Consider the following 23,540-nt stretch of genomic DNA (forward strand, 5'->3'; position numbering starts at 1 on the left):
CGTACCGATAACGAAGTAGGGCAAGATGTCTTCCGTCCTTATTTCTTGGGACCGAGAATGCGTTCGGTCGTAGATTTTGGCAGGCAATACACAGGATCGATATCATCCAGGCCAGGATATCCGAGAAGACTCAGTCCAGTCAAGCCGAACAGCGTATGCCAGACATCGACCATATTACCAGGTCTGTCCGAGATGCCGCCCTTCTCCGTGTCTTGGCACCGCAAGATAAAACCAAAGAGGGCATTGCGATCAATCCAGTGCGTGCGGTCGATCATGGCCAAGCTGCTCAGTACCCACCAGCTGTAGCATACGTCCTCTTGCTTCTCAGGCCGGCCATTCAGACCACCGTTGGGCAGCTGTCGTTCACTCAACCACTTGCCTAGCTTGTCAGCCTCGACAGACTCCATCCTTCCCACTATGGACAAGGCGGCCAGGCACGTGAAGATCTGACCCGAATGCGACTCGGCGCCGGGCGTAAGGCCGTATCCGCCATCAAAGTTGGCGCAAGCTTTGATGTGGTCAACAGCCTTGTTGACGTCCACGAGATGCAACAGGCCCATCAGCGAGAGGGCATTGAAGGCGCCGTAGAGGAAACGGGTGTCTTCCTCACCCCACTCGTCGCCGGCGAATGTGCCGGTTTCGCGGTTCTGCAAATCAGCAATGACTGTGGCGGCTCGTCAGCCTAGAATGTTTGAGGGTTTTGGTCTGCGCCGGTCAAGAGAGTCATCACGCACACTTGCCCACAGCGGCTTTGCCCTTGCCCCTCTTCTCTAGCTCGTCGAAGGCGTCGATCAAGGCCAGGATCTGAACCGCGCTGACCGTGTACAACATGTGAGCATCATGGCCGGGGGCGGCCCCGAAGCCGCCGTTCTCATGCTGGCAGGAGAGAACAAAGTCGATGGTGGCGTCGCGGGGGAGAGCTTCGGGTTTCTTCAGGAGATGGAGGGCTGTGAAACCCCAGTAAACACCGTTCAGGCGCAGGTGCTCAGTCAGCCAGTATTCATATTCATCTTTGCGAGAGTCCAGGCTTTGGATGTATTGGACATGGGCCGCCGTCGCAAGTTGCAGCTCGTCCGGTAGATCCTGCAGTTGCGCCATGGTGCAACCTGGGCCTCGCCAATCCAAGAATCAAGGCAAGCCGAAAGAGCAGCTCAAAACTTTGGATCAGATCAATTTGGATAACCTCAAAGTGGTAGGTACCTACATTACACCCAAGCCAAGGCGGCTGCAGCACCCTCTTGGCCTCCAATGTTAGGTGTCTAAACCAATCTGCTGCCTGGCCTTTGTACGTAATTAGGCGGGGCAGTACCGGCTACAGCCTTAGGAAACAGCTCAGAATCCCCTACAGCTCACGGATCCTATTGGTTGAATGTGGGGGGATCAGCAACCAGCCTCGTCCCCCACCAGTGCCCTTATCAGAGTGGGGCGCTTTGGGCGCAATCAGCCTGCTGGAGCACCCTATAAATATCTGCCCTCCCTCCCTCTCTTTCAATTTTCTTTCCTTTCCTTCTTCAGCTCTTCTTTGCCTTTTGGCTTAGATCAAGTGTAGTATCTGTTCTTTTCAGTTTAATCTCTGAAAGAGGTCTAAGGACCTCAATCGTGATTATTCTTATTTTTGTCCCTCGGAGAAAACTCTCTGTGCTTGCACATGGTTTTCTCCATCGTGTCCTCGGTATCACACTGCCTCCGAGTGACGCAAACCACCTTTTTTCATTGCAGTCTTTGGCTTGTCCAAGGATGTGAAGAAGAAGCAGCCGACAGACGCCCCAGTACCTTGCCGCAGTCGTGATGCTGGCCCATCCCACAAGGCAGCACGTAGACATAAAGTCGCATTGGGCTGGCAATAATCGTAGCTACTATGGTGTATGCTCGCTTTCCTAATGGCCCTCGTGATCAAGGTTACTGCCATGTTTGTGGTTTGGCAAGGACATTCCTTTAGGTTTCTCGTCTGCCACAGGGCTGGCTATGTAGATATTGTCCTGCGTGCTGTCTTGGATTTTCCTGCTTCCCATCTGCCGATCACAAGTCAGAAGGCGATGGTTCACGCACGTCGTGAGACTTGCCTGACCTAATGTACGAAAAAACGCCATGCCTATCATCTCCGGTCTGACCGACCGCTCCCTTGCGTGTACAGCAACGTGGGAACCTGTTTTACTTTTCTTCTGCCACGAACATGACGCGATTGATTTGATTAACTACGTACATATTCCAAGCCTCAACATGTTGCCATCACCCAATGCTCACATGCCTGGAAACACCCCCGATGTTTGATATCACGGCTTCTAAGCTAGATGGGGATGGCCCGAAGGCCAGGACAAGACAGTCTTGCAGCCACCCATGGCCAGGGTCGCAAGCGGGAAATAACAGCATGGCCATTTCAAGAGCCAACTAACTACATAATGTACACGTACTTATGTTGACGCGGCATGCCCGTGGGTACGGAGGGCTTCGCATTTGCCAAACTCCGTGATATAGTTGTTATGCATGGGCGAGAATCCTACTGGCCCGGCCGAGAGCTGACCACATCTTACAGTGATACAGCGACCATGTCCCGGGGGAATGCTGTTGTCCCAGGAAGTCAAGAGAAGCAATGTCGAATCAAGCGCCAACTAAAAATAGCTGTATTCACAGCATCATGTATCAGGATTTTGCTGGTTTGCAGAGGCACACCAGGCACAATGCCACATCTCGTAAGATCTCCCCTCTCGCTCCCCCTGCTAGTTGGGGGGAAGGGGAGACCACGTCGTAGGGATCCAATGTTTCAGATATCATGCTGTTTCGGGCGCGCAGAGCTGCCCCAAGGGATACATACGACACACCTAGGACGGCGCTTTGCACTTTGCTCCCTCGGTCAACAGAGGTTGTAGCTAGGCCTTTGGCAAAAACTTGCGTGCACCCAACGTTATTCAGGCACACGAATGACATAAGGATGTAAAGGACGTGGAGAATGCACCTGCATTACGGAAAACCATACATCGATTAGCACAGGGAGCCATCCACCTACCGTTCACAAGCTATGGTTAAGTGCTCGCAGCCAGCCAGCGCCTGGCTTGGCCCACTGCTGGCCGTACGTCGGCTATCCCACGTCCAATCGGCCTTAACTGGAAGTCGACTGGGTAGGTAGGCAGGTAAGTAAACATCCCGAGACAATGAACACTGATGTATATATTCTTTTTGTACCGATCTGCACGTCTGCCCCGAAACGTTTGAGAGCTGCAATTCTCGGGAAGATTCAAACTCTAGGCGAGGCAAGGAAGCATGACGGAGACGGACGTACAGTTTCCAAATCCATTCCCCTGAATTGTTTCGATGTTTTTTTTTTTACTTCAATATAGGGTTGGGGACTCATCTGGATTTGGGCAAGCCCGTGGGTCCCATACCTTTGGAATGCAACGGGAGACTATTGTCGTGCAATCAAGTCTCATACAAACTGCAGTGAAAGCGTTTGTTTACCCAGGGTGAAGCCATATTGACTCGGCTTGGAGCGCCGGTTTGTACATGTCTGTACCTGATCCCAAGTTGTCGATGCTCTGCCGGCTTGAGTTCCAACACAACCCGCTCAAGGTTAGTAGTAGCAGGGCTTTGGGGGGGGGGCAGGGCGCACTGGGTAGTCCGGGCTTCCAGCGCTGCCAGCAGCGGTGGGATCCTAGCCCATGAAGCTAATTAAGTACTGAGGGGGAGAGCCGTGCCAGGAGAGCCTGCCTAGGAGAGCCAAGCACAGGGGAACAAGTCTCGCCCTGGATGGAATGAACTAAGAGACGACTGTAACTGGCTACATCGTATTGATTACTACTAAAGCAGGTAGCAAAACGGCCTAGATGATGGACTAGATCCATTGATTGATGATAGCAGAGGGATGGGCGCACTCCAAGTAGAAAGTAGGTAGAAACGAACAACGAGGCCACTGGCGGTCGGTCGGCAGAAGCGACGATGCCGTGAAGATTCTGCATCTGCCATTCAGTCCCGGCTGGCTGCTTTCAGCAACAACATTCGGAATGAGTGTGTGTCCCTGACAACGACAAAAAGATCACGAGTGTGGTTGTCCATGCATCACTATCAGTATCGCGCCATTCTATCCACTTCCAATCCATCCACGTCGGGCTCAACTAAGCCGATCCAATTGATCATCCCACTCTGCCTCCTCCACCCGATCCATTGGATTGATCAGTCAATCTATCAATCAATCAATTTCAGTCGGAATCAGAGACTCGGCCCCTTCCATCGACCCTACTTGCTTGACTACTACCGACTTCCAAGGCGAGAAGAGGACCTGATACATGTCTCCAAACTGCGCACGAGACCATCCCTACCCCCTTCCTGTTGTTGTTGCTTGCTTGCTGAGTATGTGTGTATGTGCGCGCGCGTGTGCGTGTTAAATGTGCCTTGTTAAGGTTGTGCTCTGTGCCGCGACGAGCGACGACCCCCCGACCAAACAAGCAGAATAGGGAGTGAGTAGGCTGCTTTGCCTGCCAGGTCCCAAAGGCTCTCCTAGGACCTCCCAGGGACTCCCAGGATCCCTCAACTCCCACCTACAACTCAAACCAAACTCATTCCCCAAAGTGGGCAATTCCTCCGCTTTCTATTTGAGAGGGCAGCAGTGCTGCAACGCAACAAGTACATACCTCTCTCGGGGTCACCCTGCTGTCGGGACTGGACCTGCGGCGCACAATACCTGTTGCATTGATTAACAGAAACATCATACACCCGCACCACACACACGGGCACTGGCACCTCACACCTCACCCTCAGACTTTTTGGGCATTGCTGACACTGTCCCGCGCGCGCGAGAGAGAGTTCAAAGTACCCGGCCGCCCCCCCCCTGGCTGGTACATACATCACGCTCGCAGCCAGTCGGCAGGCAGGTACAAGCTACTCCCACCCCCGAGACACGCCCATATCGTACGCATACACACAGTATTCGTCACATTGCCCGTCCGTTTCGCTACACTAGACATCCCGTTTTACGCAATCCTCTTACTTGGGAACTGTTTAGCCGGCCGCACCGTGCTTATTGTATACGTACCTGAGCCACCAGCCAGGCCATCCCAGGGCGGACGGGAGTGAGTGTGTGAGAGAGACAGGTACCAGTCGCATGGTACCTTGGCTCACCACCACCTTGCCCCGACAGCCACTATGATGGCTCGCAGACATGTTCCTCAGCCGCTGCCCTTGGCTGATGAATCATATCTGACTCCAAATTCCAATGATCACCTCAGCGAATCTATAGTCTCCTCTGCCGGCGTTTCCCCTGTCTCCAGCTCTAGCGCATCAAATGATCGCGCTCTAGGTACTACAGGTAGCGGTTCAAGTAGAGGTCCACGTTCTGCTGCACCTGCACCTGCATCTGCACCTGCACCTGCCATCGGCGTTGCAACTAGTGGTGAAACAACAGGACTTCAGGTCGTCCCAAGTCCGACTTCATCCATGTCGTCCCGGTCTCCACGCTCGCCCTTCAGCAGGTTCAACCCATCCAAGAAAGCCCAGCAAGCCCCCCAAGGCCAGCTCCAGACCCCAATTTCCACCACTGGACAACAGGCTCAGCCGTCGCCGTCCGAGCCCGCGCCAGCAGCATCACTTCTGTCACCGTCATCGCACAGTCAGCAAACCTACTCGCAGTCGCTGCCTCCATCCCAGGACTCGCAATCGACATATCGCCTACCTCAATCCAAGTACCAGGCGCGGCCTGCGATTACAGCCACCGCCCCCGAGATTGAAGACGACGACGACGACGATTTCGAGGACGACTATCATCGATACCAGCAACACCAAGCCAAGAATAGGATCGAATACCCAGCGATAGAGAAACCACCGCCGCCAAATCTCTGGGCGCAAGACGATCCTGGCAAACCTCAATCTGTATCTCGGCCCCCATCGCGGCCATCCACGTCTCGGACTTCGTCGCGGCCATCCACGTCTCCTGCATCGCAACCTACCTCCCAGGCTGTGCCGCCACTACCACCGCGACCCACGCCGTTCCAGACGCCGCGGCAGCAACAGCCGACTATAGCCCGCGAGACAGAGAAGCATTCGCGCAACGGCAGCCGCTTCTTCAACTTCAGCCTGGGCCCAAAAACTAACAATCTGCACCCGGGTAGACATCGAAGTCCCAGCCGGAGCCAGAACCACATACCTATTGATACCCCCGAAGAGACGGCCTCCCGTGATATAGACTATCCTAGTATGTCGGATCGTGTCTCGAGCAAAGCTTCAAAACATTCAGGTATGTTACAAGGAAATAGCCAATATCGCGGTATTTGCTTTGGTCACCATCCTTGTGCCTGGCTGCCCTGACATCATGTGTCCACGTCCTGGGCGATCGCTTCTTGCCCTGTTAGGTCTGCACCGGAATGCTGACTTCTTTGTTCTTCTCACGTTGCAGACCACTCCTCGGTTGACCCCTCAATCCCGAGGGACGACCAATCTCCGCCTTCGCGATCGGATGCCTCTTTAGTATCAGGTGCTACAGAAAACGAGCAGTCTAGGAACAACCCAAAGCAATTTACGCGGCTCAACCGATCAAAATCATTGAAAAACAAGGACAAGGAGAGTCCTGGGACAAAGGATATGGCCTCAACATCGACTCAAGTTAAGATTCAAGAGCCGGAAAGAGCTCACACCTTTGCCGGCCAACAGCCTCTGAGGACAGCCCCAGTTGAAGCCCACGATAGGTCACACCGGCAAATGATGAATGCGACACCTCGGAATCGTTCTGCCGATCGAACTGCGCCTCGCGACATCTCTGCGCACAAAGAACAGCGTCGGGACAGAGACAACCACAACAGAAGCCACCCTTCGTCTCTACACAACACGAGCGGGTCTTTCTTCAATGGCTTGCGGAGCTCTGGTACGCGAGCCGCTGATATAATAAGTAAGGGACTTTTTGGCAAGGGGGTTCGAAGTGGCAGCACGACAGAGAAAGAACCGGTGGTGGACGATGAACATTACCAGATCAAAGTGATCAACCTGCCCTTGGTAGAACAAACGCGGATAACGAGAATATCCAAGAGACTCGAGAAATCTAAGGACAAGACCGAGTTTTGGATGCCTGCCTTCCCGTGGCGAGCCATTGACTATCTCAACTACAAGGGCACCGACGTTGAAGGTTTGTATCGAGTGCCGGGAAGCGGTCCGCAGATCAAAAAGTGGCAGAGGAAGTTTGACGAGCGTGAGTCGCCCCTGATGCGGGACATGTTCATGTTTGAATGTTGGATGCTGACTGACCGTCGTTATAGTGCATGATGTCGACCTCTTTGCCCAGGACGATCTTTACGACATCAATATCATCGGCTCCATGCTCAAGGCGTGGCTCCGAGAGCTGCCCGACGAGCTGTTCCCGAAAGAGGCTCAGGAACGGATTGCTCGAGAATGCGCCGGCGCCGAGGAAGTACCCCAGCTGCTCATCGATGAGCTATCCAATCTGTCGCCTTACAACTACTACCTCTTATTTGCTATCACCTGCCACCTCAGCCTCCTACTCGCTCACGCGGACAAGAACAAGATGGACTTTCGAAATCTATGCATCTGCTTCCAGCCATGTATGAAGATTGATGCCTTCTGTTTTAGGTTCCTTGTCTGCGATTGGAGGCAGTGCTGGCAGGGTTGCAATACCGAGGCTCAGTTTATTGAGGAGGAGTATGCGTTGTTCAACTCGCCGCCACCACGTGGATATGGAAGTGATGGGTCGACGCCACCGGGGAACGGCGACAACAACAGTAACAATAACGAGAACGAAGGCCGAGCCGGGACCCCGTCAGATGGTGCCCAACAGCAGAACGAGCAGTCACAGCAACATCAGAATGGGGGCGGGAAGCTGAAAAAGAAAGGTGCGCCCTCGGGCACCTCGAATGGCAGCATTGGCTCGACGAATTCGACCATCTCGACGAGCCTAACCATCAATAGCATCGAAACGCCCAGGAGATCTGGAGAGATGAGACCCCTCTCGCCCATCAAGCCTCTCTCGCCCCTTGGGTTCTGATGACAGGCCTTGGTATATATCGAGACATGTCATGTCTTTTGAACCGTTGACTTGCCGAGACGAGAGCGCATTTTGTCTTTTCCGGTATTATACCCCTGCGGATGGATACAAAAAGTTGGCGTGGTTTTCTTTCTTCCTGTGGAGGCGGGAGCATTTCTCTATGGCGGCCATATCTCTTACTGCTCTATTTCTGACGATGTCATGGTCTTTGAAGACGAGAACGATTACGCATGCTTTCCTATGTCACTACTGCCTTTTGTTGCCCTCTTTTTTCATATCGACTGGCGTATCTGTTCGATGTCGGGGTCTGGCCCTTTGGTCTGGACAGAATACGCTGGAGGAAACCAAGCAGCTTGTTTGGCCGTGTCTTTGGAGGGGATCAAAGTCGCTTGCCACTTGAAGGGTTGAAACGGCCTTTCTGCAACGGGAGGCTTCGGCTACACACTGGATCATGAAACCAGTATGTTCCACACTTTTGGCCATTCCCATGGATCCCTAAACTCGATAATCAGTCTTTCTCGGAATACCCATTTTTGCTCTTTTCAGTTTTAGTTGCCATTCATGACGGAGAGAAGGCAGGGGATTGCATTCTGGATGGACAACGGTCGAGCTCTCCGCACGTTGGCGGGTGTAGTAGCATGCTGGTTTGGGAATATATCCCAGTTTCGAGACCCGTGGTTGGTTAACGGGAGATTCTTGAAAACCTACCTGTAAGGGAATTGGGTTCTCCGAGGTGGGTGCTCTTGCTTATGAGCGCAGAGCCACGGTTTTCCCACAGATGAGTGAGGATGCCGGGTCTTTTTTTTCTCCCCCTCAACCTGATGAGGTTGCAAGAGTTTGTTGGCAGCGCCCATAGGTTTAGTATCGTGGCAGATAACGTGGGCTCTGGTGGCCAATTCGCGACGTTGGCTTTTGATTCTTTTGGATAGCTCTTATGTTGACGCAGGTGGAAGAGAGCAGGCCTTGGCCTGGGAAAGTGCGAGGAAAAGCCAGGGTCATCATGGATGCGGTGGCTCTTCATACATATATGCATGTATTTATATCTAAGATACCTTACAAGGCAGAAAACCAAATCAGTACTATAGATCAGTTGAAATCGTTTAGGGAGTCTTGGTGATCACGGGGTCGTTCTACATCATGGCCATCTTAGCTCCCGGTTTATGTTGATTTGAATGGGAATAGTGCAATACTGCCTACTGCCATTGTTGATGATAAATAGTTGAAACGGGCTTCAACGGTGGAAGACCCCTATTACTTAGCGGATAGGTACGTACCTACATGTAGTTAGGGAGCGGCTGCGTCAGTCCGACCCACCAACCCCGCGGTCGCGTCAAGAATATTTTCTGTCGTATCGCAATAACCCCGCCGTCCAGAAGCTACACCAGACGAGGTACATGCGACCAAGTTCCAAGAGCCATTGATCAGTCGATCCATACTAGACTTACTCTTCTTGATATTCTGTCTTGTACTTCTTTATACAGTGCACATGTCCGCCGGCAGCATGGGCGAGCCAAGCAAAAACCAGGACGCCCTCGAGGCCCGCATCCCGCCCTCGTGCCCCGCCCCCATCTCCCAGATCCTGTCTCAGGCCTGGCACCACGATCTGGCCAGCCTGAAGCCCCTGCTGGACGTCCCCGGCCGCGCGAGCGTCCAGGAACCCACCACCGGCGAGACGCCGCTGCATGCCGCCATCCGCTCATGTGGTGTCACCGCCACCGAGGCCGACCTTGGGGCCGCCAAGGCCGTACTCGAGGAGTTGTTCTTCAACGGCGCCATCTGGAACGACGTCGACTCCAATAACGAGACCCCCGGCTGCGTGGCCGCACGCCTGGGCCAGGCCGAGCTCTACGAAATGTGCATCGGCGCCGGCGTCCGGGCCGAGCTGCTCTTTGGCCTGCTCGAGGGTTACGAGGAGCTTGAGTCCATGGACGGAGATGACGACGAGGACGAGGAGGTTGTCGACATCACCGGTGCCGCGGCGCAAGACGGCGGTGAAGACGTTCCGGATTTGGTAGTGGAAACCAATAACGAGGGCCACTCCACGGAGAAGCAAACCGAGGAGCCCAAGAAAGAGGAGACAGAAGAGGAAGAGACCGAGATCCTAGAGTCCAACCCCGACCGCGCCTTCGTCGCGCCCAGCGCCGCCGAGGCCCATGCCTCGCAGGTCGACTCGGCCGACTACCTGCGCTCGAATCTGACGTACAGCACCGGCAAGCTGACGGACGCCGATGCCAATGGCGTCATGATGGAGTGGGAGACGTCCATCATGCGGGCCTCGGTCGACACGTTGCTGCCGGAGCTGCTGCCGGGCCGCAAGGTCCTCAACATCGGCTTCGGCATGGGCATCATCGACGGCATGTTCGCCGCGACCAAGCCCGCGCGCCACCACATCATCGAGGCGCACCCGGACGTGCTGTCGCACATCGCGACCTCGCCCGACTGCAAGTTCGGCCCGGCCTGGGAGGCGTCGGCCCCTGAGGAGGGCGCCTACAAGGTGCACGCCGGCCGGTGGCAGGACGTGGTGCCCAAGCTGCTCGAGGCCGGCGAGACCTATGACGCCATCTACTTCGACACCTTTGGCGAGGACTACGCCCAGCTCCGCCTGTTCTTCACCGAGCACGTGCCCGGTCTGCTCGAGGAGGAGGGCCGCTTCGGCTTCTTCAACGGGCTCGGCGCCGACCGCCAGATCTGCTACGACGTCTACACCAAGGTCGTCGAGATGCACCTCAGCGATGCGGGCATGGACGTTGCGTGGCAAGACATGGATGTGGACATGCAGGGACTTCAGGAGGAAGGAAAGGGCGAGTGGGAGGGCGTCAAGAGGCGGTATTGGACACTGAACAGTGAGTACTCATTTCTCCTTTTTTCTGTCTTACTCGAACACCCTCTCTTGGTCAACTTAGACAATGCTAACGCACAATCATCGCAGAATACCGGCTGCCAACTTGCACTTTCATGAGGTAATATAACTTAAAACATCATCCTTGTCTGTCAAAAACGTTCCGGATGGGAGAAACTAGGTGCTCGATTTTAGGGTCTACCAATAACTTCTATAACCCGGTCCTTTTTTTTATCCATTTTGAGCAACCTCCTTTGTTCTCTTCCGGTGTAAGGGCTTGCAACCTTGCATTGTATAAAACCCAGTAGTAAAAGTGCCTGGGAGCTAAAGAAGAAATTACTGGAAGTTCTCGGGGTGGAGAATACCAGCCATGTTGCCAGCCTCTACTCTCTTGAGGGTCAGAGCAGCAATGAGGGCAGCACCAACACCGCTACCATCCTCGGCAGCCAGGATCTCAATGGGGTCTTCCTCCTTGTGGTTGGCCTTGGCCGGCCAGTCCAGGATCTCACGGAGGGCCTGGGCACCGCGAGCCTTGAAGTGGGGGTACTTGTTGAAGACGGAACCGTCGGCACCGACGTGGCACGAGGTCATGTTCTTCTTCTTGCAGATGGCGGCGACACCACAGGCAGACAACCGGGCGGCACGGGTGCCGATGAGCTCGGCAGTGCGGCGGATCAGCTCCAGCTCGGGGCGAGTGGTCTTGATGTTCAGCTTGTCGTTGAACAGATCGGCAGTCTCCTGCAAGTTCTCGAATGGGTCGCTATGTAGTGTCAGCCAGGTTTTAATACGTAGGGTCACCGAGAGCAATAACACTTACTCCTCAATCGCCGACAGGAAAGAAGCGTCGAGGGTATACGCTTTCCGGAGCTTGCTGATATCCTGGCCCTCAAAGATGTGAACCTCCTTGTTGTCGTGAAGCTCGACCATTACCAGGCGGAAGACCTCTCCGAGGTACAAGCCGGCGATCATCTTCTCGAAAGCCTGCTGGCCGGGTCTGGGGGACTCCTTGTCGATGATGATATCGTAGGGAGTGCGGGGGAGAACCTTGTGCTCGTTGTCAAAGGCACCCCACTCGCAGTTGATGGCCATCGGGGTGTCGGCGGGCAGCTTCATGTGGGCCAGCTTAGGGATAGAGCCGCAGTCCTCCATGTATGCGGCGTTGCAACCGGTGCCGAAGATGCAGCCGATCTTCATCTTGGGGTCTGTGTAGGCAGAGGCGATCATGGTACCAGTGGTATCGTTGATCAGAGCAGAAAGCTTGACGGGCACGCCCTAAAATTTGGTCAGCAGAGCATTGGGGATCCGACAGGTTCTGGGAACTAACTCGTGCGTTCAAGGCTGCCTCGAACATGGGCACCACGTTCTCGCCCTCGACACCAGAAATGTCGAAGCCCTTGGTCCACCGTTGAAGGATACCCTCATCGATGTAGTTCTGGGTGGCCGGGTAGGAGAATGTAAAACCAAGCGGGATCTTAGCGGTAGGGGGGGCACCGCCGTGGTGAGTGTCGATGAACTGTTGCACGCAGTCCGCCATGTACTCCCAGAGTTCGATAGACTCGCCGGTCTTGAGCTCTTCTGGCATGCGGTACTTGGACTGGATGATGTCGAACTCGGACTTGTTGTTGGTCAGGGTAATCTCACAGACACGCAAGTTGGTGCCGCCCATATCAAGGGCCAGGTAAGTGCCAGTCTCGTGGCCATCGGGGAAGTCCATAACCCATGTAGGGTTCATGGGCTAAATCAGGGGGAGTATTAGCACTTGAATTTGTTCGGGTACGATCACGTGTGCGACTGGAACGTACAATGCTACCACCCTCCACGCTCAAGCCTACAGCAATGTTAGCAGTGAAATACGGCTCAGATCTGGACAGGTGTGACACTTACCCTTTGTGAGCTCGGACACGAAGTGGTCGGTGATTTTCTTGAGGGTGGCCGAGTCAACGGCGAATTGCTCCTCAAGCTTCTTGATCTCCTGGAGCAAGTCCTTGGGGACATCCATCATGGATCCTGCGGGCATGTTGAGTTAGTCTCCCGAGATGACGAAGTATAGCAACGCAAGAAACCAAAGAACTGTCCTCAACGGGAAAGGAATGGTTATGACGATGGTAGGTGTTCCCCTCGCGTTGTCAACCCCAGACGAACAAGCTATGACTGGAAGCCATCGTGGGCTGGCTCGAAGGTAGCCAGAAGTGCTTAGGCAGGGCCAGCAAATAGCAAAGTTGAGATGAAAAAGACCAGCGGCTGCTCTAGGACAAGGGCTGTGACTCAACAACCGCAACAAGCCACCATAGCAAATGTTTTCATAGGACGAACAAGAGATTTAGGGAGTATCCCTTCTCGAGCACGCGAATCTAGTGCGCCGGACGGCCGAACGCCCCAAGTCGTTCGCGGCCGATGGGACGTGCCAGCTGGGGCCATCCATGGCAAAAACCGGCAGCCTCTCCCCAGAGATGCCAATGCGACAAGGCCATGGTGTCTTAGCCTTTTATAGTATGACGGCACGGCCCACGTGCCTTGAGCTCGGAGGTGACGCCGTACGGCCAGTCGACGCACGTTTCGTTGTGCAAACAAATGCTTGGGCTACGTGCCAGAGGAGTCCAGACGACTCCCGAGTTCCGCATTGAGAGGTTGCACAATACCGATTTGGGGTTGCATATATGTACCACGAACACAGCATAGCATTGGACAGCACCAGCACTGAAACGGAAACGCAAAAGAAGCAAGACAAGCGAAGAAGAATCATTGATACATACCCTTGCGGGACGGCGGCTTGCGAGGACCGAGACCAACCATCTTGCCGGAAAAGGTCTTTGAATTGGGGTTGTCTTAATTCTGCAGGCAATCTGCTTGTCAGCCAGCCAATCCAGGCGGTGCGGTGTGTGATGAAGTGTGTGTGTAAGTCGACGCAAAAAGTCAATTCGGACTTTTCAGTCGTATGACGCAACAATGGAGGGGGAGGGGTTCTTCGTGGACAAGCAGGCAGAGATGGGTAAGTAGACTCACATATACTGCGATGATAGAGATAAGAACTGAAGGTACAGAATAATCGTCAGTCCAAAGAGAGTCGTCTGTATTAAAAAGAGAAAACCAATGCAGAAAATTTGTTGGCAACCAGCTGAAAAGAGTTCTTGTATGGATGCACGCAGATGTAGGGAGGATACAAACTTACTCAGCTCAACCAACAGCTATCAATAGTCAAAATGGGCTCTGGGTGACAGGAGGAGGTGGGATGAGGTCGATTCTGGCGGGCGGCGCGGCGCACTTTTGAAGGTACTGCAGCGAGAGCGGGGGCGCAATTAGAGTTGCGTGAAACCGCTTGGATGCTGCGTGTCGATGTACTTGAAGTAGATTGATGCAAGCAAAGTACGTATCATCATGTACACTCATTATCTCACAACACGCCAGGTCCCAGTCTCCGGACAGACCAGAGCCCAGAAGCCTAGAAGGCCCTATTGCTTGCTACGCTGCCCAGCTCTGCCCTACCACAGCTCTACATGCCCGAGGGAATCCTCCCACGGTGGGTCGCCCTGCAGCGGTGTGTATCCATTCTGCCCTTCCAAAGGCGTCTCGTACGGTCTACGCCATGCCCCTTCGAGCGCCTGGATGGAAGCCTCGGCCGGGTGAGGCGAGGAAAGAGCGGCCATGGAGGCCGGGTCGAGTCGTGTTGGACTCTCGTGGGCTGCCCAGCTCGTTACGATTCCCATCTGGCCATCATGCCATCTTTGCCATCTCACGAACCAAACCCCGAGTCCACCGCATTGAAGCATGCGGAAAGGCCCTTCTCTCCCATTTTTCAATCAGCCGAGCACCATATTACTTATCCTAGCCCCCACCCAGAGTGGCGTTCTTGCAGAAAATGCCTCCTCCGGGATCCCGGTGGAGGCTCAAAAACTGGTAGAATCGTAAGATGCTGCGACTGAACTATGTCCGGCATGGGGTGAGGGGAACAGAAGAGAGAACGTTTGCAGTTTTATTCAGATGGTCCCTCGCGCCAATGGGAACGAGGAAGAGGAAGAGGAAGAACCTTGGGATCAATCCACACTTGAGTCGAGGGAACATAAAACGTACCGGAGCTCAGAAGTATGGACGTTATCTATCATATATATGGATACTTTTACAGCTGTGATTTGAAGTGCACTGCATTGCATACTACATACAGCGCACTTGCTTCAGATCCATGAGTGAGTGAGTGAATGATATCAAATGGACCTCTCACATGGAGGGGCATTTTTTTGATATGCAATGCATCGAGGAAAGGCGGAATCCCATTCGATGTAGAAAAAAAAGGGGATCCGAGCTCCCATCCCACTTTCGCTTAGTGGGAGTATACCTAGCTTTCCAAGGCTGGTGATTAAGGTCGTCTGTGGCTCATGTGGCAGTGTCATTATCATCGATCCGGACTAACTTGGCTCCTCAGCGCCGGGGAAGAGGTACCTAGCTCCTCCCCCATCCAACAGGGGTGTCAGTAGTGGCCAGGTAGAGCTCTACCAATTGGGCCAAGAAGCTTACGTTGCAGCTGTAAGTGTCAATGTGTGTGTGCTCAACTGAACTGAACTCGGGCCAGATAGATGATATTGAATTGATAGTCGAGTTGAACCAGATCAAGACCAATGACGAGTTAGGCCAGGCTTGTCACAACGACAATACCACAACCATCCCCTCCTACTCTTCTTTTTCGCTTCCCACCTATCAATTGTGTAGAGCTGCTCTCCCCATGAGCGCTCGAGGTGTTTGATTTCCATCATGAAGTCAATTGCGGCCTGCGCAGCAGCTCTGCTTTCACTCATTTCGCCCATTATCACTGCCGACACCAATGTCGCTGGTCCTTCCGTCTCCAAGGTCACCCTTCCTTCGACATTCAAGCCTCCCCAGGTCTTCAAGAATGCAAACCTGGTCCATGTCATCTCGTTAGAAAAGAACTTCGCCAAGGAGCAGATCAACGTCGTCGTCGAGAACGACTCGAAGGAGCCCCAAGATGAATACTTCCTGCCTTTCACGAGCCAGCAGATGGAGAGAGTGGGTGGCTTCGAGGTTAAGGACCGCAAGGACTCCAGCCTCACTGGCTTCGTCGTGGAGGCGGTCGAGTACGACCCGTTGAGGTGAGCCTGGCTGCAACGTACATAACACGCATAGCCAACTAGCACTAACACACCACATCAGCGACACCCAGTACTATCGAATCCGATTGCCCACCCCACTCCCGCCCAAGGCCCAGCAGACGATTGGCATCTCGTTCCACTATCTCCAGGCCTTGACGCCCCTCCCCGCGGCCATCGACCAGACCGATAAGCAGTATCTCGTCTACTCCTTCTCTGCCTACTGCCCTTCGATCTACACGACGATCAAGCAGAAGACTGAAGTCAAGCTTCCTGGGTCTGACATCCCCGAGTACACCAAGATTGCCGGTTCCGGCGACGTGAAAGAGTTCCCTCAGAAGTCAGGTGCTAAGCTCACCTACGGGCCTTTCCCCGAAGTACCGGCTGGTGCGGTCTCACCTGTCAAGGTCCGTTACGAGTTCACCAAGCCTCTGAGCCATGTTACTTTGCTCGAGCGTGACGTCGAGGTCAGCCACTGGGGCGGCAACATTGCGTTCGAGGAGAGATACACCCTTTACAACAAGGGCGCCAACCTTTCTTCGCTGTTCAACCGCGTCAAATGGGCCCAGTCGCAATACTTCAACCCCAACTCGTATGCGCTGAAGGAGATAAAGTTCCCTCTCCGGATCGGCAGTACAGATGCATACTTTACCGACGTCGTTGGAAACGTGTCCACCTCCCGGTTCCGAAGCAACAAGAAGGAAGCCTCTCTCGATATTAAGCCTCGCTATCCCATCTTCGGTGGCTGGAAGTACCCTTTCACCATTGGGTGGAACGTGGATGCCAAGTACTTCTTGCGACAGAAGACTGGAGACAGCTACATCCTGAACATCCCTTTCCTCGAGGGGCCTAAGCAGCCTGAGGGTTTTGGGTATGAGCAGGTTCATGTGCGAGTCGTCCTACCTGAAGGCGCCGAGTAAGTCAAAACAAGCCCAATTGCTCGCAGGAACGGTGACTAACAAACATGTTTTATAGGAACGTCAAGTTTCACACATCTATTCCCGAGTCGTCCATTACCGAAGTTGTTGTTGACCAACAAAAGACCTACCTGGACACTATTGGCCGCACCGTGCTTACCATCAAGGCCCGCAATCTCCATGACGATTTCCGGGACCGGGACCTGATCGTTTCTTACGATTACACGTTCGCAGCTAGCCTCCGCAAACCGATGGTGGTTTTTGGAAGCATGATGTCCCTGTTTGTCGGGATCTGGCTCCTGTCCAAGGTGGACGTGAACCTTTCATCAAAATAGAGATATGGATTTCCGTGGTCTGATATGTAATCACAGGCGTACATAGAGGGTAACTGATATGAAAAGGAACCTTGATGACAACGCGCCAGCGCACCGGGTAGAGAGACGTTTGAGAAGGCTCTCGATCGGTGACTGCACACTCATCCCCTGGCAGTGACGCAAGATGACAGGTAGATGAACATCGTGCTATCTGGGCGCCTGCCGAATCAACGTATGATATGTAAAACAAAAATATTTTCGCTTACACCGCTGCTTCTTCATTTCTATGTATGTTGGGATCTCGATCGCTTCGACATCTTTTGCGTGTTCTACTGCTTCGATCTGGCATGCAAATCTTCATAGGCCACCGAAGAAGGCTTTCTGCAAGGCCTCGATTCTGGCATCACTAGGCTTGGCGATCAAATCAATTAGCGTGCCCCGGGCAACTAGCCAGAATGCAGGCTGACGTCGGCCCAACATCATGGGTAAGTCGAACGAAGGGCCCGCGACTCGCACAAGGGGGATGGAAACCCCTAGATGCATGAGTGCGACCCGATGCACGTAAGCAGCTGCCGATAGCATGGGGAATTGCTTGGCGGTGTTGCTAAGGGATGCCTGGGTGCTACTTTGCAGTGGTGAAAGCAAGGCAGGCAGACAGGCAGAATGGGGTCAGTTAGTATACGAACGAAGAGGCAAATTCGCACAAGTCTGGCGGGCTTGATGACCTACCCTGCCAAGACGTTGTGCTAGTTGACCTGGACATTTCTATGCTGCTGCGTATCTGCAGTACTACGCTGCTCACGGGGCTGTGGTTTTAGTTGGTTAGACCCTTAGCTTGAGGCTCTAATAAGGTCCGCGATCTGATCATTCGTCCTGTCGTGCCTGGGCTGGAAATGGCTGCCTAGGTACCTAGGCGAAAAACATCATTGCCAGTGCAGCCTGCAGGTGGTGGGCTTGTTCCAGATGCTGCCAGCACAGCCTATTATCGATGCCGGGTTATATCACAGAAAACTTGAAGGCGGCCGTAGAGGAAAGGGTCCAGTGTGACGGTGTGGAATCACCCGAGCCGAAAGCCCCAGTCAGCCGGGGCAAGGATTGCAGGGATCCGCAGCTGGGCAGTGCGAGGGTATAGAGATCAGAACCCTGGAAGCTTGCGAAAAACATGGAATTTCAAGGCAGATCTCCGTAAGGCAAAGACAAGGGATCGAGTAATAGCTCTCGGATGATGGAAAGACGTCAAGCCAGCAGACAGGAGCGAAGAGGTGATAAATAGGCGACCAGCTCCCGGCTTTCCATGTCAGAAATTCAGGGTCTAATCCATCATATCATCCGACCCTGTCAAGTCACCTGTCTTATTTCCCTGCCTATAAGTCTCGTCGCTTCCCGCCAGACATCTCTAGATCATATATCTCAGATATCATACCTACTGTATTCATCCCTCGCCTCTTGCGCATCACCATATAAATGCCCTCGACCACCACCACCACAACCCGAGCCTACGTCATCCCCGCCGACAATATGTGTTTCGGCAAGAAACCCGCAAAGACCTACTACTACCACTCCGAGGTCATTCCCACTCGGGAGGCTCACCACCACCATCACCACAAGCACCATGCCCCGCGGGCCAGCTACACCAGCAGTCACCACCGGCACTCGTCGCACAGCCCGCGCGTGAGCACCACGAGCCACCATCGCACCGTCCCTGTCGTGTACGAGCGCACGAGCCAGACACGTTACTACTAGAGGATGCGACTTTACTATACGTCGTGACTATATCTTTAAACTGACACTATTACACAAATTAATATCGCGACATGGGGTCCCCATGAAACCTCTCGGACTGAGCCGAAATGGTGGAACACTCGGATTACGTTCATTCTTGTTTAAATCGATGTCTTGTCTTTTTACCAGCCGGCAAGCGACAGTTGGGGCATTGCTTCCCACAGCGTCGTCATAATGGCTTGACCGGTTAGGGTGGGGGGGAGCAAAAGCGACGCATTGGCCAAGCGGGGTGTTCTTTGGGAATTTTGGGTGTTTATTAGTAGCGGACAAGGGGGAGGGAGTACTGTAGTTCTGGATCGTCTGATTGGGCTTTCCCATTTCAATACATTGGACATAGATCAATATGATGTCATCACCTCTGTCGTCATCGACAAGAGACAAAAAGTAAAGACAACCAGCCCCCGAGCTTTTGATTAAGCACGAGACCTTACAGTAGGATCGAGAGACACCTAATTGTTAGCTGTCGCCGTGAAAGCACCAATGGGAACTAGTGGTTATGTAGTGTACGACCAACGCCCGTCATCTCCGGCCGTAGCAAGAATGAGGGGAGCAGAAGGGCTGAGAGGAGGATGGTGTATGCCGTAATGGTCGAGCCTTTGCTTACTTCCTCTTTTGTCGCCATTCGTGATGCACACATCAAACCAAAAGCTAGATACTATTAATAACACACGTCGCCGAGTGTTTTTCTTTGGTTCCCCAGATCGGTGTTTCATGAAGACTATTACACTATCTCCTCATATACCCCATAATCCCTGTACGACTATACCTACATCCGTTGTCACTCGATTCGTGCTGATCCGGCCCCACCACGACATATCGAGTAACTATTCCACCAAAGCTTGCCTTACTTTGACATTGCCATCCGTAAGTCGGCACGCACGGCTAGCTGTTGCTTCTTGGAAGCTTCGATTGGGAATCGCATCAATGCCTTCCCAATCTTGGACCATGGAAACGAGCAAGCAGAACACCGCTGACCCTGGCGCATAGTTATACCTGCCTTGAGTAGGACAGCAATTCCATCATGTAAGAGAACAATTCAGAACCCACCACCATATCTTCTTGAATGCAGCATAAGACCACATCTTTGAATCCGTCAACCATGTTCGTCCTCGCGAAAAATTGGAAGAGCGCATGCGCAGAACGGCCTTCCTCAAGAGGATCAGTACATCTGTATTGAAAACTCGACATTGATTCTTTCCGTCAAGTCGAACTGGCTGCTAATAGCACTTCTTTGTTAGGCATCGCGCTCTATCTGTCCGCTCCAAGAATGGTGGCGGCAACTCGAACCAAACCTCGCCGACCCACCGGAAGGGCTTCACGTTCGCGTCGCTGCGCGGATCGATCCAGCCGGAGCTGTCGCGCAAGTTGTACCGGGTGATCAAGTCGTCGAACAATCTGGTGTCGGCGCACGAGAATGCCGGGCGGGAGCGGACCAACATCGCGACGCAGCTGTCGGAATGGGGTGAGCAGACGGGCGACGACGGCGTGTCCGACATCAGTGACAAGGTCGGGGTGATCCTGTCGGAGCTGGGCGACGTCGAGGACAACTACGCGCACGGCCTCGAGGACGCCCGCGGCGTGCTCAAGACCATCCGTAACACGGAGAAGAGCGTCCAGCCCAGCCGCGACAGCAAGGCCAAGATCGCCGACGAAATCCAGAAGATCAAGGTCAAGGAGCCCCAGAGCACCCGCCTGGTTGTCTTGGAGCAAGAGCTTATTAGGGCCGAGGCCGAGAACCTGGTGGCCGAGGCGCAATTAACGAATGTGGTACGTAGAGAAAGAACCATCTATTGCTTGAGCGCTACAATTGCTAACACGGCGCGACATAGACACGCCAGAAGCTCAAGGAGTCATATACCGCCGAGTTCGCCGCCGTCATTGAACGGGCCGAGAAGCAGATCATCCTCGCCCAGCACGGACGCCGCCTCCTCGCTCTGCTCGACGACAGCCCCGTCACCCCGGGCGATGCTCGTGGGAGCTACCAAGAGGGGGGTGCTGCGCGACAGATTCTCAACGACGCCGAGGACGACCTCCGTAAGTGGGAGCCTTTGGAAGTCGAGCCCATCGCGGGCACGGTGGGAAGCACGGCGACTCCGGAGCGAGAGGCAGAACACGCAAGACCCCTCCCTGCGGACGACGAGACTTACATGACACCGGCTGTTGCCAAGTCCGAGGCTGCGGAAGAAGATCTGAAGATCGACGACGTCCAGGCAAGGGGCGTCGCTGCTTAGAAGGCAGACGTCTTCAGTCGCTAGCAGCTTGCGTACGGTGTCTTGGAATTGCAACATTTTACGGGCGGTAATACCATAGGGGAAAGGGATACTCGGTGTTGGCTAGGGCTATCAGGTTACTTTAGGTCAGGTTTGGGGAAATGATAACTGGTCAGACTGTTTGGCTGGTCGCGGGGAGTGATATCGAATGAATTCATGCTTAGGTCTAGCTATGATGGGGCCCGATAAGGCAGTTTGTTCAATGAGAAATACCTGTACCTCCACATACGTATTGTCGTAGTCAGTTCTGATATCTATGTGATTGGAAACACGAACCATTGCCATTCGAACGGGTAGACTTGGTGAACCCCCTCGTGCGATTTGGGGACTATATATAGTAGCGGCAAAACTTCGGGATTGACTCGGAGTTCTCAATAGCTTTCAGAGAAGCACCTTGCAACTTCTCGAATACCGGATCGGTACAAACCTTCAAACACAGTACCCTTGCGCAGATGGAGGCCTTATTGAGTCGGTCACGGCAACTTCGGAGGCCTGCAAGTCGGCTGTGTTGGTCGTGCAGCCGTCAGCTGGGAGCACAGGCACGTCGCACCTATGCCAGCGCTGCGTCGCAACCCGACATCTATGATGTCGTCTGCGTGGGTGGAGGGCCCGCGGGCCTGAGTCTTCTGACGGCGCTTCGTATGTATAGAATTACCCAGACCTGCGAATGAACTGTTTGTCTAATCCATTGTGTTTTGGTCTGTAGGATCGAACCCAGCCACAGCTGGCCTACGAGTGGCCCTCGTCGAAGCGCAGGACCTGGCCAAGACCCGCGATTGGAAGCTACACCCGGACCGATTCTCGAACCGATGCAGCTCGCTGACCCCCTCCTCGGCGAACTTCCTGAACCGGATCGGGGCGTGGGACCACCTGGCGAGAGAGCGTGTCCAGCCGTACCACGAGATGCAGGTCTGGGACGGCGTGACGGATGCGCGCATCGAGTTCGACTGGGATACGCCCAGCACGGGGAGGACGATCGCCTACATGACGGAGAACCTGAATCTCACCTCCGGGCTTCTGCGCCGGATGGACGGCATCGGCGGGACTGACGTATTCGATAAGGTCAAAGTGGAGAACATCACGCTCGGCGAGGACAAGGACGACCTGGATCTGACCCAATGGCCTGTCGTGCATCTGTCGGGCGGCAAGCAGCTCGCCGCTCGCCTCCTGGTCGGTGCCGACGGCGCGAACAGCCCTGTACGGGCCTTTGCGGAGATCGAGAGCCGGGGCTGGGACTACGACAGGCACGGCGTGGTGGCTACGTTGGAGATGGAGGACGAGGGCTGGGGCGGTCACGACATGAAGATTGCGTATCAGCGTTTCCTGCCCACGGGGCCTGTGGCTATGCTACCTATGCCTGGACGCTATGCTACGATGGTCTGGTCGACGACTCCACGCAATGCGGCCCTGCTCAAGAGCCTACCCGCCAAGGACTTCTTGGCCATGGTCAACGCGGCGTTTCGCCTGCGGACGGTCGACCTGGAGTTCATGCACACGATGGAGTCCGGCCAGGCGGAGGAGCTGCTCTGGAGGCTGCAGCACACGCATGTGAACCACCAGTCGGTGCCGCAGACGGTGGTGGGCGTGCAGGAGGGCTCGGTCGCCTCATTCCCGCTCAAGTTGCGGCACGCCGACACGTACATCGGCGAGCGCGTGGCGCTGGTGGGCGACGCGGCGCATACGACGCACCCGCTCGCGGGACAGGGGCTGAACGCGGGGCAGGGTGACGTCGAGAGCCTCGCGCGCGCCATCGAGTACTCGGTGCTGCACGGCCAGGACCTCGGCACGCGCATGTCGCTCGAGGCGTACAACTCGGAGCGCTACGCGGCCAACCACGTCCTGCTGGGCGTCGTCGACAAGCTGCACAAGCTCTACAGCGTCGAGAGCGGACCCCTGGTGCCGCTCCGGTCGTTCGGCCTCAATGCCGTCAACGCGATGCGGCCCCTCAAGAACTTCTTCATGGAGCAGGCTGCGGGCAAGGGGGCGAAGCTGTTCTGAACGGACCGGACTGGACGGAACTATGCACCACGATTACCTCGGCCAAAGCTGATCTTAATGTGAACTGTAAACTACACATCCATAGTATGTACAACCCTGTAACAGTACCTAGGCCAATCTGTTTCTCCGTTCATGTGAAAAACCGGCCCCTTTTACCAACTCTTAGCATAACAGGTCTAGAGCTTCAACATCTCCGTCGGCATTAAGGCCGGACACAAATAGCGATAGCGACAAGAAACGGGAGCTAGTGGGGTGGGTGGAGCCGAAGCTGCCGGGGTGTGGAGGGGCGTGTATGCAGCATACCTAAACTTTTTTTTTCTCCTACTGCTGTTATCGTCAACCGATAATA

At 54.3% G+C, this 23,540-nt stretch overlaps 8 protein-coding genes across 8 annotated transcripts; 6 read left to right on the forward strand and 2 right to left on the reverse strand.

Annotated features, from left to right (window-relative positions):
• Positions 1-38: 38 nt before the first annotated feature.
• Positions 39-1,098, reverse strand: PG985_015225 (putative Rab geranylgeranyl transferase type II beta subunit; the record flags this gene model as incomplete). Its single annotated transcript, XM_066834991.1, has 2 exons — positions 39-664; positions 735-1,098. The coding sequence occupies 2 exons, from the start codon at positions 1,096-1,098 to the stop codon at positions 39-41; spliced, it is 990 nt and encodes a 329-aa protein (XP_066676194.1).
• Positions 1,099-5,133: 4,035 nt separating this feature from the next.
• Positions 5,134-7,975, forward strand: PG985_015226 (RhoGAP group protein; the record flags this gene model as incomplete). Its single annotated transcript, XM_066834992.1, has 3 exons — positions 5,134-6,220; positions 6,380-7,165; positions 7,233-7,975. The coding sequence occupies 3 exons, from the start codon at positions 5,134-5,136 to the stop codon at positions 7,973-7,975; spliced, it is 2,616 nt and encodes an 871-aa protein (XP_066676195.1).
• Positions 7,976-9,476: 1,501 nt separating this feature from the next.
• Positions 9,477-10,939, forward strand: PG985_015227 (uncharacterized protein; the record flags this gene model as incomplete). Its single annotated transcript, XM_066834993.1, has 2 exons — positions 9,477-10,818; positions 10,905-10,939. The coding sequence occupies 2 exons, from the start codon at positions 9,477-9,479 to the stop codon at positions 10,937-10,939; spliced, it is 1,377 nt and encodes a 458-aa protein (XP_066676196.1).
• Positions 10,940-11,150: 211 nt separating this feature from the next.
• On the reverse strand, positions 11,151-12,831 carry PG985_015228 (hexokinase; the record flags this gene model as incomplete). The annotated part of the gene is made up of 5 exons (XM_066834994.1): positions 11,151-11,574; positions 11,632-12,086; positions 12,139-12,549; positions 12,617-12,642; positions 12,699-12,831. The coding sequence occupies 5 exons, from the start codon at positions 12,829-12,831 to the stop codon at positions 11,151-11,153; spliced, it is 1,449 nt and encodes a 482-aa protein (XP_066676197.1).
• Positions 12,832-15,557: 2,726 nt separating this feature from the next.
• On the forward strand, positions 15,558-17,162 carry PG985_015229 (Ribophorin I; the record flags this gene model as incomplete). Its single annotated transcript, XM_066834995.1, has 3 exons — positions 15,558-15,913; positions 15,975-16,826; positions 16,886-17,162. 3 exons carry the CDS (start codon positions 15,558-15,560, stop codon positions 17,160-17,162), a joined length of 1,485 nt encoding a protein of 494 aa, XP_066676198.1.
• Positions 17,163-18,605: 1,443 nt separating this feature from the next.
• On the forward strand, positions 18,606-18,884 carry PG985_015230 (uncharacterized protein; the record flags this gene model as incomplete). The annotated part of the gene is made up of 1 exon (XM_066834996.1): positions 18,606-18,884. The coding sequence occupies one exon, from the start codon at positions 18,606-18,608 to the stop codon at positions 18,882-18,884; it is 279 nt and encodes a 92-aa protein (XP_066676199.1).
• Positions 18,885-20,147: 1,263 nt separating this feature from the next.
• PG985_015231 (eisosome component PIL1 domain-containing protein) lies at positions 20,148-21,154 on the forward strand (the record flags this gene model as incomplete). The annotated part of the gene is made up of 2 exons (XM_066834997.1): positions 20,148-20,690; positions 20,753-21,154. Coding segments are annotated over 2 exons (945 nt in total), but the record flags the coding sequence as incomplete, so codon positions are not given.
• A 491-nt stretch (positions 21,155-21,645) lies between these two features.
• On the forward strand, positions 21,646-23,191 carry PG985_015232 (ubiquinone biosynthesis mono0xygenase COQ6; the record flags this gene model as incomplete). Its single annotated transcript, XM_066834998.1, has 2 exons — positions 21,646-21,832; positions 21,900-23,191. 2 exons carry the CDS (start codon positions 21,646-21,648, stop codon positions 23,189-23,191), a joined length of 1,479 nt encoding a protein of 492 aa, XP_066676201.1.
• Between the last annotated feature and the right edge of the window lie 349 nt (positions 23,192-23,540).

Source organism: Apiospora marii (genome assembly GCF_038362585.1).
Source record: "Apiospora marii strain CBS 49790 chromosome Unknown utg000013l_segment0_segment0, whole genome shotgun sequence".
Lineage (NCBI taxonomy): Eukaryota > Fungi > Ascomycota > Sordariomycetes > Amphisphaeriales > Apiosporaceae > Apiospora > Apiospora marii.